The following is a 13,871-nucleotide window of genomic DNA, read 5'->3' as shown; positions in this document are numbered from 1 at the left end:
GCCCAGGTGGTGGTTCCCATGGCAACTGTGGTGTTGCTGGGTAGCAGGGGGTCCTGCCAAGGAAAAGGCCACTGTGACCTTCCAAGTGGGGCAGGAGCCCAGGAGGTGGGAGGGACACATGGGAAAGCGGACTTGGCCCTGCCTCCCCACTGCCGCCAGCTGTGAACCACTCCCTCGCCTCTGGTCCCGCTCCTGGCATCTTGTCAGGGACCAGCTTGGTGATCTAGTACCCCTTTCAGGAGGGGGATCAGAATCCATTAGGCCCGGCCTTCCAAGCCGTTCTGGGCACCAGGCTTCGGGGAAGGTCAGCTCAGCAGTGTCACGCCAGGCTTGGCTCAGAGCCGCTTCCTGGACCCACCAATCCCTCCCCTACCCCCCAAGCCAGGTGTGATGGCCTTTTCTCTGCAAAGGTAGGCCCTTGGAGAGGTCCAAGACTGCCTGTCCTGCCAACACAGGGTCCTTCCTGCAACCCTTGGGGACACTTGCCTCCTGGGGCAGTTCACTGCTAATTCCTAAACGGGCGTATGGAGGCCTGGCTACACGCAAGCTTTCCTCTTGCATGGAATCAGTGAATGCCTCTCTCACCCTCCCCCCAGCGAATGTTCCATCATCAAAAGAGCATCCCCAGCCCTCAGGGAGTTAGCTCCGGAGGGTCCTGCGGCCAGACCACAGCCAATCCCCTGTCACGCGTCAACCTGTCAGGCTTCCTCTCCGTTTCTGTCCATTTCCCCTTTATTTCTACACACTAGGAAAACAGTAAATATTTGTCAATGAATGACGACATTATGGAAGTGTTCTGGCCAAAGAGTAACTCTGGCCCAGCCCTTGAAAGTTGGTTCATAGCAGGAAATTTAGTAACAACTGTTGTCCCCCGGAATGCGTTTGAACAGCGATCCCTTGGGTCAACACAGCCGTCTGCTAATGGGAGAGACTGGGGTTTTGTTTCTCCAGTCAACCTTCACTGTGCAGCCTTAGTAACCCTCGGTGAGGTAACCTCACTTTGCAATTCGGGGTCAGGTGCAGGCGAACAGATGCTCATCCTTCATTTTAGCAAAGACGAGTCAGACCCCCCCTGATGGCACCTGGCCGATGTCAGTAGGTTCTCTGCTCAGAGTGAACATGACGTAGGAAGGTTTCCATTCGTCAGCTTCGCTCACCTCAGTCACTGGCAACTGGCGATTAAAACCAGGCATGTCTGAAGTTTACCTTTGCACCGTCCATGATTAAATTGTCTGTTAAGGGAGTTCATGGTATCAGTAAGATTGCAGAGGGGACTTCGGCCTAGATTAGAGTAGTAACTGGCTAAAGACCCACTATGCATTAATTGTAACACTAGATTCTGCCACGTACAAATAAAGGTTAACTGTTACATATAACGGGTTGGAAAGAGCCCTGTCGACTCCTTTATACAGCTCCAGTTGAGTGCTTATTATTTTGCAAACACTTGGACAGCATTCATTTCCTTTATTCCTAAATGTTTGAAAGACCCTATAAAGAGAATGAAAAGACAAATTACAGACTGGGAGAAAATAATTGCAAATCACACAACTGACAAAGGCCTCATATCTAGAAAAGAACTCTCAAAACTCCACATTAAAAACAACCCAATTAAAAATGGGAAAAGGATTGGAATGAACATCTTTCCAAAGAATCTACACAAGTAGCCAGTTAGCACATGTGGAGATGCTCAACATCAGCAGTCACAGAGGAATGCAAGTCAGAACCACTGCAAACCAGCGCTCACAGCCACCGGGCGGTACCAGACGACCCAGCAATTGCGCTTCTAGGTGTATACCCAAGAGAAATGAAAACATAGGTCCTCACAAAAACTTGCATACTGATTTCATCAGCATTACCTGTAGCAGCCTAAAAGTGGAAACAACCCAAAGCCATCAATGATGAGTGAATAAACGAAAGGTGGTCCATCCATACAATAGAATATTGTTCAGCCATAAAGAGGAGTGAAGGACTGACCCACGCTACAGTGTGGACCAACATTGAAAATATTATGCTGAGCGAAAGAAGCCAGACACAGAGGACCACATATTGTGATTCCATTTATGTCAACTGTCCAGAGTAGGCAAATGCATAGGGACAGAAGGTAAATAAGTGGTTACCAGAAGTTAGGAGGAGGAAGGGATGGAAAGTGACTGCTAATGGGTCTGGGGTTTCTTTGGGGGATGATGAAAATATTCTACAATTGACAATGGCAACTGTTGTACAACTCTGTGAATCTCAGAGTAAGACCATCTATTAGGCACTTTAAGTTGGTGAATTATATGGTATGTGAATATCTTTTTTTTTTTCCTATCCTTTCCTGAGGACTTGCTTAGAGAGAGGGGAAGGGAAGGAAAGAGAGGGGGAGAGAAATAATTGATAGTTTCCTCCTGTATGCCCTGCAACCAGGGACTAAACCCGCAACCTCAGTATGTGCCCTGACCAGGAATTGAACACTCAACTTTGCCGTTTACAGGACAACGCACCAACCAACTGAGCCATACCAGCCAGGGCTGGTATGTGAATATCTTAATAAAACAATTTTAAGAAAACCTCAACATTTTTTAAAAATCTAATTAAAAAATTGGCAAAAGATATCAATAGACATTTCACCAAGGAGGATAGATATGCAGATAATAAATAACCACCTGAAAAGATGCTGAACATCTTTTCAAAATCCAAACTAGAGGAATTCAAATCAAAGTCATAATGACATGTCACTCTACACCTACACCGACAGGTGGCGAAAATGAAAAGTAGCGTGGGAGAAATGGACCACACCCACGCTGCTGGTGGGACCCTAGAATGGCGTGGCCACCCTGGGGAGCAGGTGGGCAGTTCCTTTGATGGACTTGCCATATGACCCAGCCCTAGCACTCACGGGCACAGGTGCCAAAAAGGGGAGAGCATACTTTCCTGGAGGAACTCGTACACAGATGCTCATCGTAGCTTCGTGTGTGATCGCTCAACACTGGAACTCCCCCGGGTGCCCTTCCGTGGGTGAAGAGTCAGGCAAACAGTGCTACCCCCAAACCGTGGGCCACCACCCAGCACTAAAAAGGAGCGGGCGATTGGCCCAGTGAGCAGCCTGCGTGGTCCCCAAGGAAACTGTGCCGGGTGAAAAAAGCCTGTCTCAAAGGATCGTATACTGCGTGATTCCATTGATAAGATAGTCGTGAAATAGCATCACCATAGAGATGGGGAGCAGATTAGTGGCCACCAGCCTTAGAGGCGGAGGGAAGGGAGGCTGTGGCTAAAAAGGGGGAGCAGGGGGAGCCTTGTGGTGAGGGCCCAGTGAAGTATCTTGATTGTGGTGGGGATTACAGGCAGCTACACACAGGATACAATTCATAGTACTGTGCAAACACACGCCCACACGTGAGCCCGCGTAAAACTGGGTGAAGGGTGCCCAGCACTTCCCTGCACATCTCTGCAACTTCTTGTGCATCTGCAAGTATTCCAAAATAAAACATTCTGTAGGGAAACAAACAAACATTTCAGAGCCAGCATGCAAAGCACTGTGCCTGGTGCTCGGCTAACCATGAAGAACAAGAGAGACACAGTCCCTGTCCCTGGCAGTTCAGTCATTCCATTGAGTGGTAAGATGAGATTTTATCACTCAATCTACTAGCTTTCAAGTTTTTGTGGATATTTCCTTTTGACTGGGATTGTAAATGCCCGAAGCCGTTCCGGCATGTGTGCCCCCACTGAGCCTTGATCGTGAGTCATAATGTGAAAGTCTTCCTCTTCTCTAAGTGGAGGCAGAGTCCTGTTGTTGTCACCGCTTGTCACCTCGGGACAAGCCAGATGCTGCCGGATGGTACCCATTTCTCTCCTCACTCTTTGGAAGAAGTGGTTAGACAGGGTCTGGCGTGTCCCCACCAAGGTTTCTGCTGAGGGACCCTGGAGACCGCACGCAGCGGAGGGGTCACTGCTTGAACTTTTCAAAGGTGACGCGTGGGCCCTGGCATCTTTGTTGGGAGGAGCCGGCTGGCTGGGTCCCTGCCGTGAGCTGCTGCCAAGGGCAGAGTAGCCTGAATGCAGGTGGCTTGTGGGCAGCTGAGCGGGGGGAGGGTTAGGGGCAACATGGGTGGGTGGCGTGGGAGCTTGTCGGCTGTGCCCAGCAAGGCTGTGAGCAGCTTTAGAGAAACGTTTACAGAGAACTTGGGAAAATGAGAGGAAAATGTAGGGAGTCTTTACAGTTTCTCTGCTTACAGAACTCGTAGATGCTCATTATAAAAATCCCAGAAAAACTTCATACAGGCAGTGAAATTGTCTACTTGGGGTGCATCTTTTCTTAATAACGGCTGTGTGGAGATGTATTCAGATCCTATACTGTTAATTCACCCATGTGAGGTGTACGATCCAGTGGCTCTGCTGGCTGCTGAGGGAGGCCGAAGCTGGGGCCAGGCCCTGGGCCTGGCACGCGGGAGCCCCCGGGGGGGCCCTCGGTGTGGAGGGAGCCGTTCCCACCGTCAGGATAGGGCAGGTGGGGGCAGCTGGCTGGGGCTGGGGCAGGCGCAGGGGCAGGAGAGGTCTAAGGAAACAAACACAAGCCTTGGCCCTTGCTTGTGATTTAAAAAATCTGCCGTTTTGACAGTAAAAAGGTGATTGGCCACTGTGTCTAGAACGGTGCTGCCTGCCCTCCATACAAAAATGAATGCGCCCTCGTGCCTGAGCTCGAGGAGCTGCCCAGCAAACAGCCGGTGGAGAAGTCTACAAGAAGCACGGGCTTTATATAAAGTGCCAGGGGGCACGGAAGAGGGAGTGGCTGACTTCATCTCTAAGCGTTCATCTATGTTGTGCAAGGGCCAGGCCATGTCTCCATGACGAAGAGAAGCTGCAAATGGTTGAGCACGCCCGTCTGGTGGGGGAGGCTAGGGCTTTCTGTGGCACCACCAGTAGCCCCCTTGAGGGATTCCTGCGGAAGGGCCATCATGTTCCTGTCTTACAGATGGAACTGTCTCTTCCCTCTTGCTGGCCCCAGGCTCCCTTGGCTGGTGCTAAGCCGAGTTGGCGATGTACCAAGTGCCAGCACTAGATGGCGCTGTGGGCCGCCCACCGCTACTAATTCACAGAGGCTGCTGATTCCGCGGCCTGTTTCTCAAACCAGTCATTTGTAGGCATCTTCGGGGTACCTCCCGTACTGTGATCTACTTAATGTCTCTCTTCAAATGCCCTATTAAAGTTCTTGTACCTATCCTAATGGGAAACCATGACCTCTCTGCCATAAATAGATGATGAATGTAAACTTATTTTAAAAATCATGTTAACTGTTTAGAACAGTGTCCAGTCTATGGAAAGAAGATGAATATAAAAACAAAGCTGTTAGAACAAAACCTCTTGGTTTTGTATTACCTGTACCCATTTCGCAGACCACCGGGGCGGTGAAATGCTGTCCTAGGCTTGGAAAACGGGACGACTAGCTCATGCCACCTGGATGCCTGTGTGTTCAGGGTCCGAAGGGCTCCTTCCCTTTGCAGGTGGAGGAACTGAAGTGCTGGGAGGGGGGAGGGGCGCACCCAGAGTCACATTGCTGACCCCAGGGTCAGAGCCACACCTGGACCGGGCCCTGCCTTCCCCCCTCCACACTAATGCTTCTAGAAGACCCTCAGGAAATTGGAGCTGAAGCGTGCGGCTCACATGTTTCTCAGCCCCTCTGATGCCTGAGGAAGTTCGCTGTGGGGTCCCGAGGGCAGGGAGCATCCCTGCTTGGCACATGAAGTCCCGGGGTGAGAGTCTGGAGTCATGGGGGTGGGTGGCCCCGAGACCACTGGTGAGCACCTGGCTCAGCTTCTCTGCGCCCCTTGCCCTGAGGGTCCAAAGCAGGGCGTGGCATTGGGCCACAGTCTCCGGTCAGCGCACCCCCTGCTGCCACATCCTGGCATGCTGCCGGCCTGAAGAGCCGTGCCCACCCTGGGATGGGAGCCTGGGCACACGCTTTGAGCCCTCTTCTTGTCAGAGCTAGAAAACATCAGGGGCAACCTTGCCCATGGTTACCACGCAGGCACATCAAGTGAGGTCCTGGTAGGTGCTCCTGGGTGAAAGGCCGGTGGCCCCAGGTCAGTGCCCCCCACCCCCTGCCCCGAGGCTGAGGCAGGACAGGGCAGCATTCCCTCCGCCACCGCCCCCTCAGCCCTCAGAATTGCCCGGTTGGGATGACCCAGATCTAGTACATGTTTTGTTCTGCTTTCACATCCTAGAGCCTTCTGTGTTATTTTGCCCAGAATGATGTGTATTAGTTCAGGCAACACCAGCTGCTATAAATCGCCACCCTAGATTATTGCAGATTAATGCCATAGAGCCACGATTTTCAGCCGGCGCGCCCCAAGAGTTTTCAAAACATGCAATCAATACCTGACTATTTAGTCAGCGGCACTGACTTCTTTCACTTACATTGTCAAATAAAAAAATGACATCAGCCCTGACAGGTGTGGCTCAGTGGGTTGGGCTCGTTCCACAGACTGAAAGGTCACCGGTTCTAGTCCCAGTCAGGGCACATGCTTGGGTTGTGGGTCAGGTCTCCGGTCGGGGGCACGCAAGAGCCAACTGATTCATGTTTCCCTCAAAAATAGATGTTTTCTCTCTTACATAAATGTTTCCCTCCCTCTTTTATTTCCTCCCTCCCTTTCTCTCTAAAAATAAATTTTACAAATCTTTTTTACAAAAAGATGACAACAAACACAAAAATAGCCATCTGGTGTGAATGAATCAATATTAAACTTTTTTTTTTTTTTTTGGTCACATCAGCAAAATGTAATGTTTTTGGTGCAGCGCAGAATTTTAGTCATTAGTTTATGTGCCAGGAGATGCAAAAGGTTGAAAGTCGTTGCCGTAGAAGTTCATTTCTCAGTACCTGCTGGTCCAGTTGGCAGCTGCTGTGTACATGGCTCCGCCCGGCCAGGCAATGCGGTAGTGAACTCAGGGACCCTCCTTCCCTCTGACAGGGAAACTCATCCAAGGCCTTTGTCATCTCTCCTCAGTATTGTACCTGGAAGGCTCAGTTCTTGTGTTTGAGGACATCTTCAGACTGATCGCGTTCTACTGTGTCAGTAGGTGAGTAGACCTGGCGCGCCCAGGAGGATGTCTGATTGTAACAGATGTCCTTGCAATGTGGGGTGGGGGTGGGGAGTCCCAGGGAAGCTCCCGGGGGAAGGGTGCAGCCCACAGGATGCAGAGAGGGGACAGTCCCGGCTTTGCCCTGGTAACCATGCAGGGTGGTGTTAGTTCTGCAGCTTTCTTAGAGCTGCCGGTAAGGACCTTACCTCACGACCACCTGCTCACCGGCTTACTGCCCAGCACCTTAGCTCCCCATGTCCCCGCTTCCAGGGCAGGCGCACCCGTGGAGAGGGTATAGAAAGGACTTCCTGTAGGGGCAGCAGGAAGGGCTGCTACCCTTCGCGCGAGGGTGCGTGTGACTGCTGCGCAGCTGCTGGGTGGAGTGGGTGTCTGGTAACCACGCACAGAGCTGCTGTTTATTCAGAACCAGTTGCAGGTCAGCAGGACTTTAAAAATACATTTCAGTGCCAGACACTGATGACTCAAGCTACAGCGCCTTGATGAGGGAGGGCCGTCTAGAGGCTGGGCAGGTGTCTTGGGACCCAGGGCTCCAGGCCCACTTCTGTCCGCGTCAAAAACCCCGTCCTTGCTGCCTCTGGGGAAAACCACACTCCACCCAGACGACCACTCCCACCGCCGGGACCCTGCTGGGCCCTCTGGGTAGAAACGGTGGGGCTGATAATAGCTGCCAGCGGCTGCTGCCTGCTGAGGGCTTCTCAGGTACCCAGCACGGAGAGTCCTTATACCCGGTATTTCAAATCTCGCAAACAGTTGCACAAGGCTTGTGCTCTTGTCATTCCCATGTTATGGATGAAGGAACTAAGACTGAGAGCAGTAACTTGCTCAAGGCCGCACAGCTGGTAAATGGCAGAGTGGAGATGCAAAATAGTTCAAGCTCCGAGGTTCACTGTGCACATCCTGCAGTAATTCTGGTGGCCTAGCATGTCCCCTCCAAGGCCCACAAGGCAAAGCACCAGAGGCCCGGCGCCTAGTAAATTATGGCATGTCCAGCTCTTGGGAGACAGGCCTTTCCTGTTCTTTGAAGTTCTTGCCTTAGTAGCAGGTGCCCGGCATCATGTTTGACACATTTCGGGTCCTGTGAACGGGTGAGCGAGTGAATGAACAAAGACGGTGGCACAGCCCCGAACTTGAGCTAGTGCCTCCCTCTCTCTGAGTCTCAGCCCCTTATGTCAAACAGAACTAACACCCAGTCCAGAGCCATTGGAGGAGGAAATAGGATACAGAGGCCACACACTGCCTGACACCTAGTAGGCGCTCGGTTGATTCCATGGGCTGGGCTGTTGGAGGGCGTGCTGGGGTGCCAACTGCGTGTGCTCAGGGCGGCCTGGGGCCGTGGTCCCACTGACAGGCTCACCCCTGTCGTCCCCCAGCCTCTCCTCCTGCGACTGCTTTTTCTCCACATTCCAGAAAAGCAGGCGCCCGTCCACCCGCCCTCGAGCACCCAGGGACCCACAGGGAGGTCACAGGGCACAGAGCCTGGTGCTCCTATATTCGGGGGTAGGAGGCATCATCCGCTCCAAAGCCGCCTCTGAGGAGGGAGGCGCTGTGGGCGGAAGAGCCCCAGGCTGGGCGAGGGAGGCTCGCTCCCGAGCTGGGCGACCTTGGGCCAGTCGCCATCCTTCCCCCGCCCCAGCGGCCCCGTCTGTCAAGGAGCGGCAGCCAAGATGGAGCGTCGGAGTGCGAGGGCGCTGTGGGTCTAGAGGTCTATTGGTTTGGCCAAAAAGTTCGTTTGGTTTTTTTCCATAAAGTGGCTCTAGTAACACTTAGTTGTCTTTTAACTTCATTTGAAACGATTTTATTAGACTGTATTGTCACAGCTGTCATATCAGCGTGCATTTTTTTAAAATATTGAAATTGGTGAATTTTTGTGAGCCATTTTAATATTGAAGATGGAAGAAAACACACGTTTGCAGTGTACTGTGCTTTATTATTTCAAGAAAGGTAAAAACGCAACTGAAATGAATAAAAAAAGATTAGTGCAGTGTATGGAGAAGATGCTGTGACTGATCAAACGTGTCAAAAGTGGTGTGCAAAGTTTCGTGTTGGAGGTTTCTCACTGGACGAAGCTCCAAGGTTGGGGAGATCACCTTTAAGTGGATCAAATGTAAAAAATCAGTTTGAGGTTAAATTGAAAAAATCAGTGTTCTACCAGGCAGGAGACAGCCGACATAGTCAAAATATCCAAATCAATAGCATTATTGGTGAAAATGAAAAAGGTATCTTTTATTTTAAGGAGAAAAACCATATGGACTTTTTGGCCGAGCCAGTCCCACCCTGCCCCGTAGGCTCCTGTAGACGCAGGCCCCAGGGGCAGCGGGAAGCGCACCGAGCCTCTCCGGGGCCCGTGGGCCATCTCCTGTGGGGCCTCACACAGACGGGCCGTGTGACCGATGCAAAACCCTCGGGTGACAGACGCCAGTCCTGGCTCTGAGGCCTGCGTCCTCAGTGCCGCGCTGCACTGCCGCCCAGCCCACCCCGCCTCCTTCGCAGAGCCTGCTGCTACCCAGCGGGCCCCGTGGCTTGGGCCGGCTGCCTGGACGTCGGGCACCTTCCCTGCAGTCGCCGGGACCAGCCTGACACGGGCAAGCGACGTGATGAGAGCTCCAGCAGAGCAGGAGGCCCTGTCTTTCTCCACTGAGCACTCATGGGGAGCGCGTGCTCCCCTCCCACCCCGACCTGGTAGAGGAGGGCGCAGGCTCTGTCAGGTGCTCACCCCACACCTAATGTGAACCCTGATGCTCCAGGCTGGACACTAGGCTGGTGGGGCTACTACAGCTGGTAAAAAGCGCTGGCTCCTGGGGTTCCCCCGGAGATTCTGACCCAGTGGGCCTGGGGCAGGAAGCAGGACTCTGTATTTATAATTACATGACACTTGGCGCCTGCGTTTAGTGTGAACCTGTCTGCAAACCAGCATTTGCAAACTGCTTCTAGGCAAGGGATGGTCATCGCTTAGCAGGGGTCTCTGAGGGCAGACTTTGAGAAGAGGGTTCATGGGCACATGACACTAAAGGAGAAAGCAGCAGGGAGGAAGGGGACAGGAGAGAAGCCCAGGCTCAGCTGATCCCGCCAGCAGCTCTGGGGCATAAAGTGGACCTCAAGGCCTGGGCTTTAGAACCCCCAAGCCAGCCAGCCAGGCATCCTGGGGCCAGCAGGGCAGGCCGGGAGGCTCTGGCGTGCAGGACAACCCCCTGAGGGTCACAGGTGCCAGCCCTCAGGAGCAGACCCCGCAGAGGCTGTGCATGGAGCTGGTAAAGATGTCCGGGGGGTCTGGGTGGGGCAGGGGCTGTGACAGGGCATCTGTGTTGAATCAGGCTTTGAGAGAGAAGGGGCGAGCCGCCAACGGAGTCCTTTCTAAGCCTACAGCCATCCTGAGGGGAGCTGTTCTCATCTCAGACCCGCTGATCGGCAGGTGACCCCGCCCCCGGGGTGTGCTCAGCATCAGACACGAAGATCCCTCTAAGGGGCTTAGCAGAGCGCCAGGCACCGAGCGCTCCAGATGTGATCAATCATCTTCTTGTTGCTGCTGCAGATGAGAAAAGTGAGGTCTGACCTGCCTCAGGTCACATGGCTAAATGTTGAGCCCCACCCGAGCTAACACACGTCTACTCCTGCAGCCGCTGCTGATGCCTGGCACAGTGCGCAAGGCCTGAGGCCAGAGGGTGATGTGTGAACCGCTCCCCTTGAGCCCTGCCCCCCATAGACGCGAGGGTCTGGGCCCTCATGGTGGAAGAGGTGACCTTGGAGGCCCTGCAGAGAAGGGTGGGAAGGGAATTCTAGGTGGAGGAAATGGCATGGGCGAAGGCCTGGCAGTGCGAAAGCTCAGGAGGGTTTCGTGGGGGAACTGGACACATGGGTGGGAGGTAAGATGCTTGGAAGGCCTCGAACGCCGTGCCCAGGAGCGATGGGGACTTCCTTCTGCAGGTGTGCGAGCCGCTGCTCACAGTCAGACAGCAGGTGGCCGCGCAGGCGGAGGGACTGAAACAAGGCGAGGGTGGAGAGCAGCGGGCACTGCAGCTTTCGTGTGGAGGGAGGCCCCTGCCCAGGCCGCTGGGGGGGAGCCAGAGGGCTGGGCCCGCCGCTGCGGAAGGCGTGGGGGTGGTGCCAGGGCCCCCATCCTGGGCTACAGGAGGGCGGACGCCCTTGACTGTGGCTGGAGCACTGACTATGCCACAGGTCTCCGCTGGGCCCCTTGCAGTATTCGTGAGGCCTTACCCTCGGCACATGTTAGGCTTGGGCGTCCAGAGCCTCATGAAGGGGGTGCAGTTAAGCAAAATGAGGAAGGAAGGAACCCCTTGGGTCTGCCCTCTCTAGGCAGCTTCCAGACACTAAGTGTTGTGCCGAAGCTGCCGCCGTCCTCCTGGCAGGAGGAACAGGTGGCGGGCTGGTCCTCTTTGCCCTTGAAGAAAGCTGTTATCACTGTCTGGAGCTGCCTCCCCTGCCACCTGAGCCAGGAGCCACTGTGTTGAGCCTGGTTGGTCCTGGGGGGCTGGGCAGAGGGAAGGCGCCTCAGAGGCCTGAGGAGAGCCGTGGCCTGTGCTCCGGGGAGGGGATCAGGGGGAGGGGGAGGAGGAAACACCAGCTGCCTCTAAACGCAGGCCAGTGCCATGCACTTCCTACCCCCCAGCTCACCTGATTCTCAAAACAACCCCATGAGAAGGCCTCACGTGCCCACTGCCACACCAGAAAGTAAAAATGACATCATGCGAGGAATGGCAGAGCTAGGGTGTGAGCTGGGTCTATGGATTCTAAGGTTCATGCTGGTTTTCTCTTTCTCCCTCTCTCTCTCTCACTTAAAAACAAACAAAAAAAAACATCCAATGAATTCATTCTCTTCCCACTTTAGTGATTTTTTTTTTAGGTTTTATTTATTTTTAGAGGAGAAGAGGGGGAGAAAGAGAGGAAGGAGACATTGATATGCGAGAGACATCTCTCTGCTGCCTCTCGCACACCCCCAACTGGGGGCCTGGCCCACAACCCAGGCATGTGCCCTGACTGGGAATCAAACCGGCGACCTTTCAGTTCACAGACCAGCACTCAGTCCACTGAGCCACACCAGCCAGGACTACAGTAGTTGACTTTCAAAACCATAAAAGTCACCTGGGTTCTGCAAGAAGATGGAGCTGAGGGGACCGTGGGCATCAAGGGTGTTCAGATACTGCTCCCCTAGTCCTGGTCTCACATCTTAGACGTGCTCCCCAGATCATCCCGAAACTTGCCAGGACCTAGGGAGATGCCAAGGCCCTTGGTGGGGCGGGGGGAGTGGGGGGCGGGGATAAAACTATCCTGCACCGAAGAATTTGTGAGATGACACCCATGGTGTGCGGTGTTCTTCAGCCGGCGGGCCACAGTGCATTAGGAGGTGCGGTCTCTGTCCGGGCTCCTGACGCGGAGCTCCTATAGCCTCGGGACTTCCTGAGTGATGGGGTGTCTTTCATCATTCATGACCCTGTCCCACCTGAGTTTATGCTAAGAGGTGACACAGGTAGGGCCCCTCGCTAACCTCAAGGTGGTGCTGATCACCAGGAACGCCCAGTGACTGGAGCAGAGGTTTTCAACCTTCTCCATCCCATAGCACACGTAAACTAGTCACTAGAATTCTGTGGCGCGCCAAACACTTCCATTTTTTTTTGCTGATCTGACAAGAAATATAGGTGTAACTTTGATTTACAAAAATAATAATTGCAGTTACCAACCCTTTTTGCTCTAAAGTGGCTTTTTTAAAAAATTAGGTGCCTATACTTGCATATAAGGATTTCTGGTACCAAGAATTCACCCATCAGACGCAACTGTATGTGATGTGGCCAATATGATGCAACTCGTATGGCCCGTATGGCTGCGATCCAAGATAAGACATTCACACAGGACAGCTACCGCTGTGTTGGCTGTTGTCGTTTTTTCATTTGACAATCTGAGGGAAAAGAGATCGGCCAGTGCTAACCCCAGGCAGGTAGTGTCAGCACAGAAATTACCTGTGGGACACCTCGCTGGTGTCCGGTGGATTGGTTGTTGACATCAGGAAGCACCCAGAGGGGGTCCTCAAGTCAGCTGAATGGATCATACAGTCTCTCTCTCTTTTTGTAATCCTCCTCATCCGAGGACCTTTTTGTCATTGCTTTGAGAGAGAGAGAGGAAGGAGGAGGGAGAGAGAAGGGGAGAGAAACATCGATGTGAGAGAGAAACGTCGATCAGTTGCCTTTCACACATCCCCAAGCGGGACCAAACTCATGACCCAGACATGTGCCCTCACCGGGAATTGAACCTGTGACATTTTAGTTTATGGGATGACGCTCCAACCAGCTGAACCACACTGGCCAGGGCCTGGCTCTTTTTGAATGAAAAATTAAACTAGACTAGAAAATACCATCATGTGTCTCATGTCTCTGGAACAAGCCTTGTGCTAAACTGGTTGTAGTTGTGGCTGTTACGTACGCTGCATCACGAGGCCAGATACGTTTCTTACTAGCAGTCATGGTCCAGAAAGCATGAAAAAGCACCTGCTAGAACAGAGGCCTCCAGGGCGGGGTGTTTGCACCCTGGAAGGTGGGCAGGCTGACCCACCAGAGTGTGTGCAGGGCAAGGGGATGTTGGAACACTTACCCTAATAAAACCTCATTTTGAAATTTTCTCCCTTTGTGAATGCTTTCTAAAGGACTTAGTAGTTTATAAGGAAATACATAGATGTGTACATACCTAGAGAGCTCCTTACTTTTTACTTGTATCGAGAACCCTTCCTTTGCAAGCCGTGATTCCCTCCCAAGGCTGTGTCCACCAGAGTCCCTTCGGAGAGCTGCGTA

At 53.0% G+C, this 13,871-nt stretch overlaps 1 protein-coding gene across 1 annotated transcript in view; it reads left to right on the top strand.

The window, feature by feature from the left end:
• RIN3 (Ras and Rab interactor 3) overlaps nt 1-13,871 on the top strand; it is a 108,885-nt gene that overhangs the window by 58,937 nt on the left and 36,077 nt on the right. Inside the window, exon 4 of the mRNA XM_054567115.1 lies at nt 6,981-7,053. Within this exon, the coding sequence (XP_054423090.1) occupies nt 6,981-7,053 (73 nt within the window). The remainder of the gene's footprint in view (nt 1-6,980; nt 7,054-13,871) is intronic.

Source organism: Pteronotus mesoamericanus, unplaced genomic scaffold, assembly GCF_021234165.1.
Source record: "Pteronotus mesoamericanus isolate MK-2021 breed Mesoamerican mustached bat unplaced genomic scaffold, CSHL_Meso_final contig_182, whole genome shotgun sequence".
Classification (NCBI taxonomy): Eukaryota; Metazoa; Chordata; class Mammalia; order Chiroptera; family Mormoopidae; genus Pteronotus; species Pteronotus mesoamericanus.
Note: the sequence above shows the minus strand (reverse complement) of the source record. Positions and strands in the feature narration are given on the sequence as shown.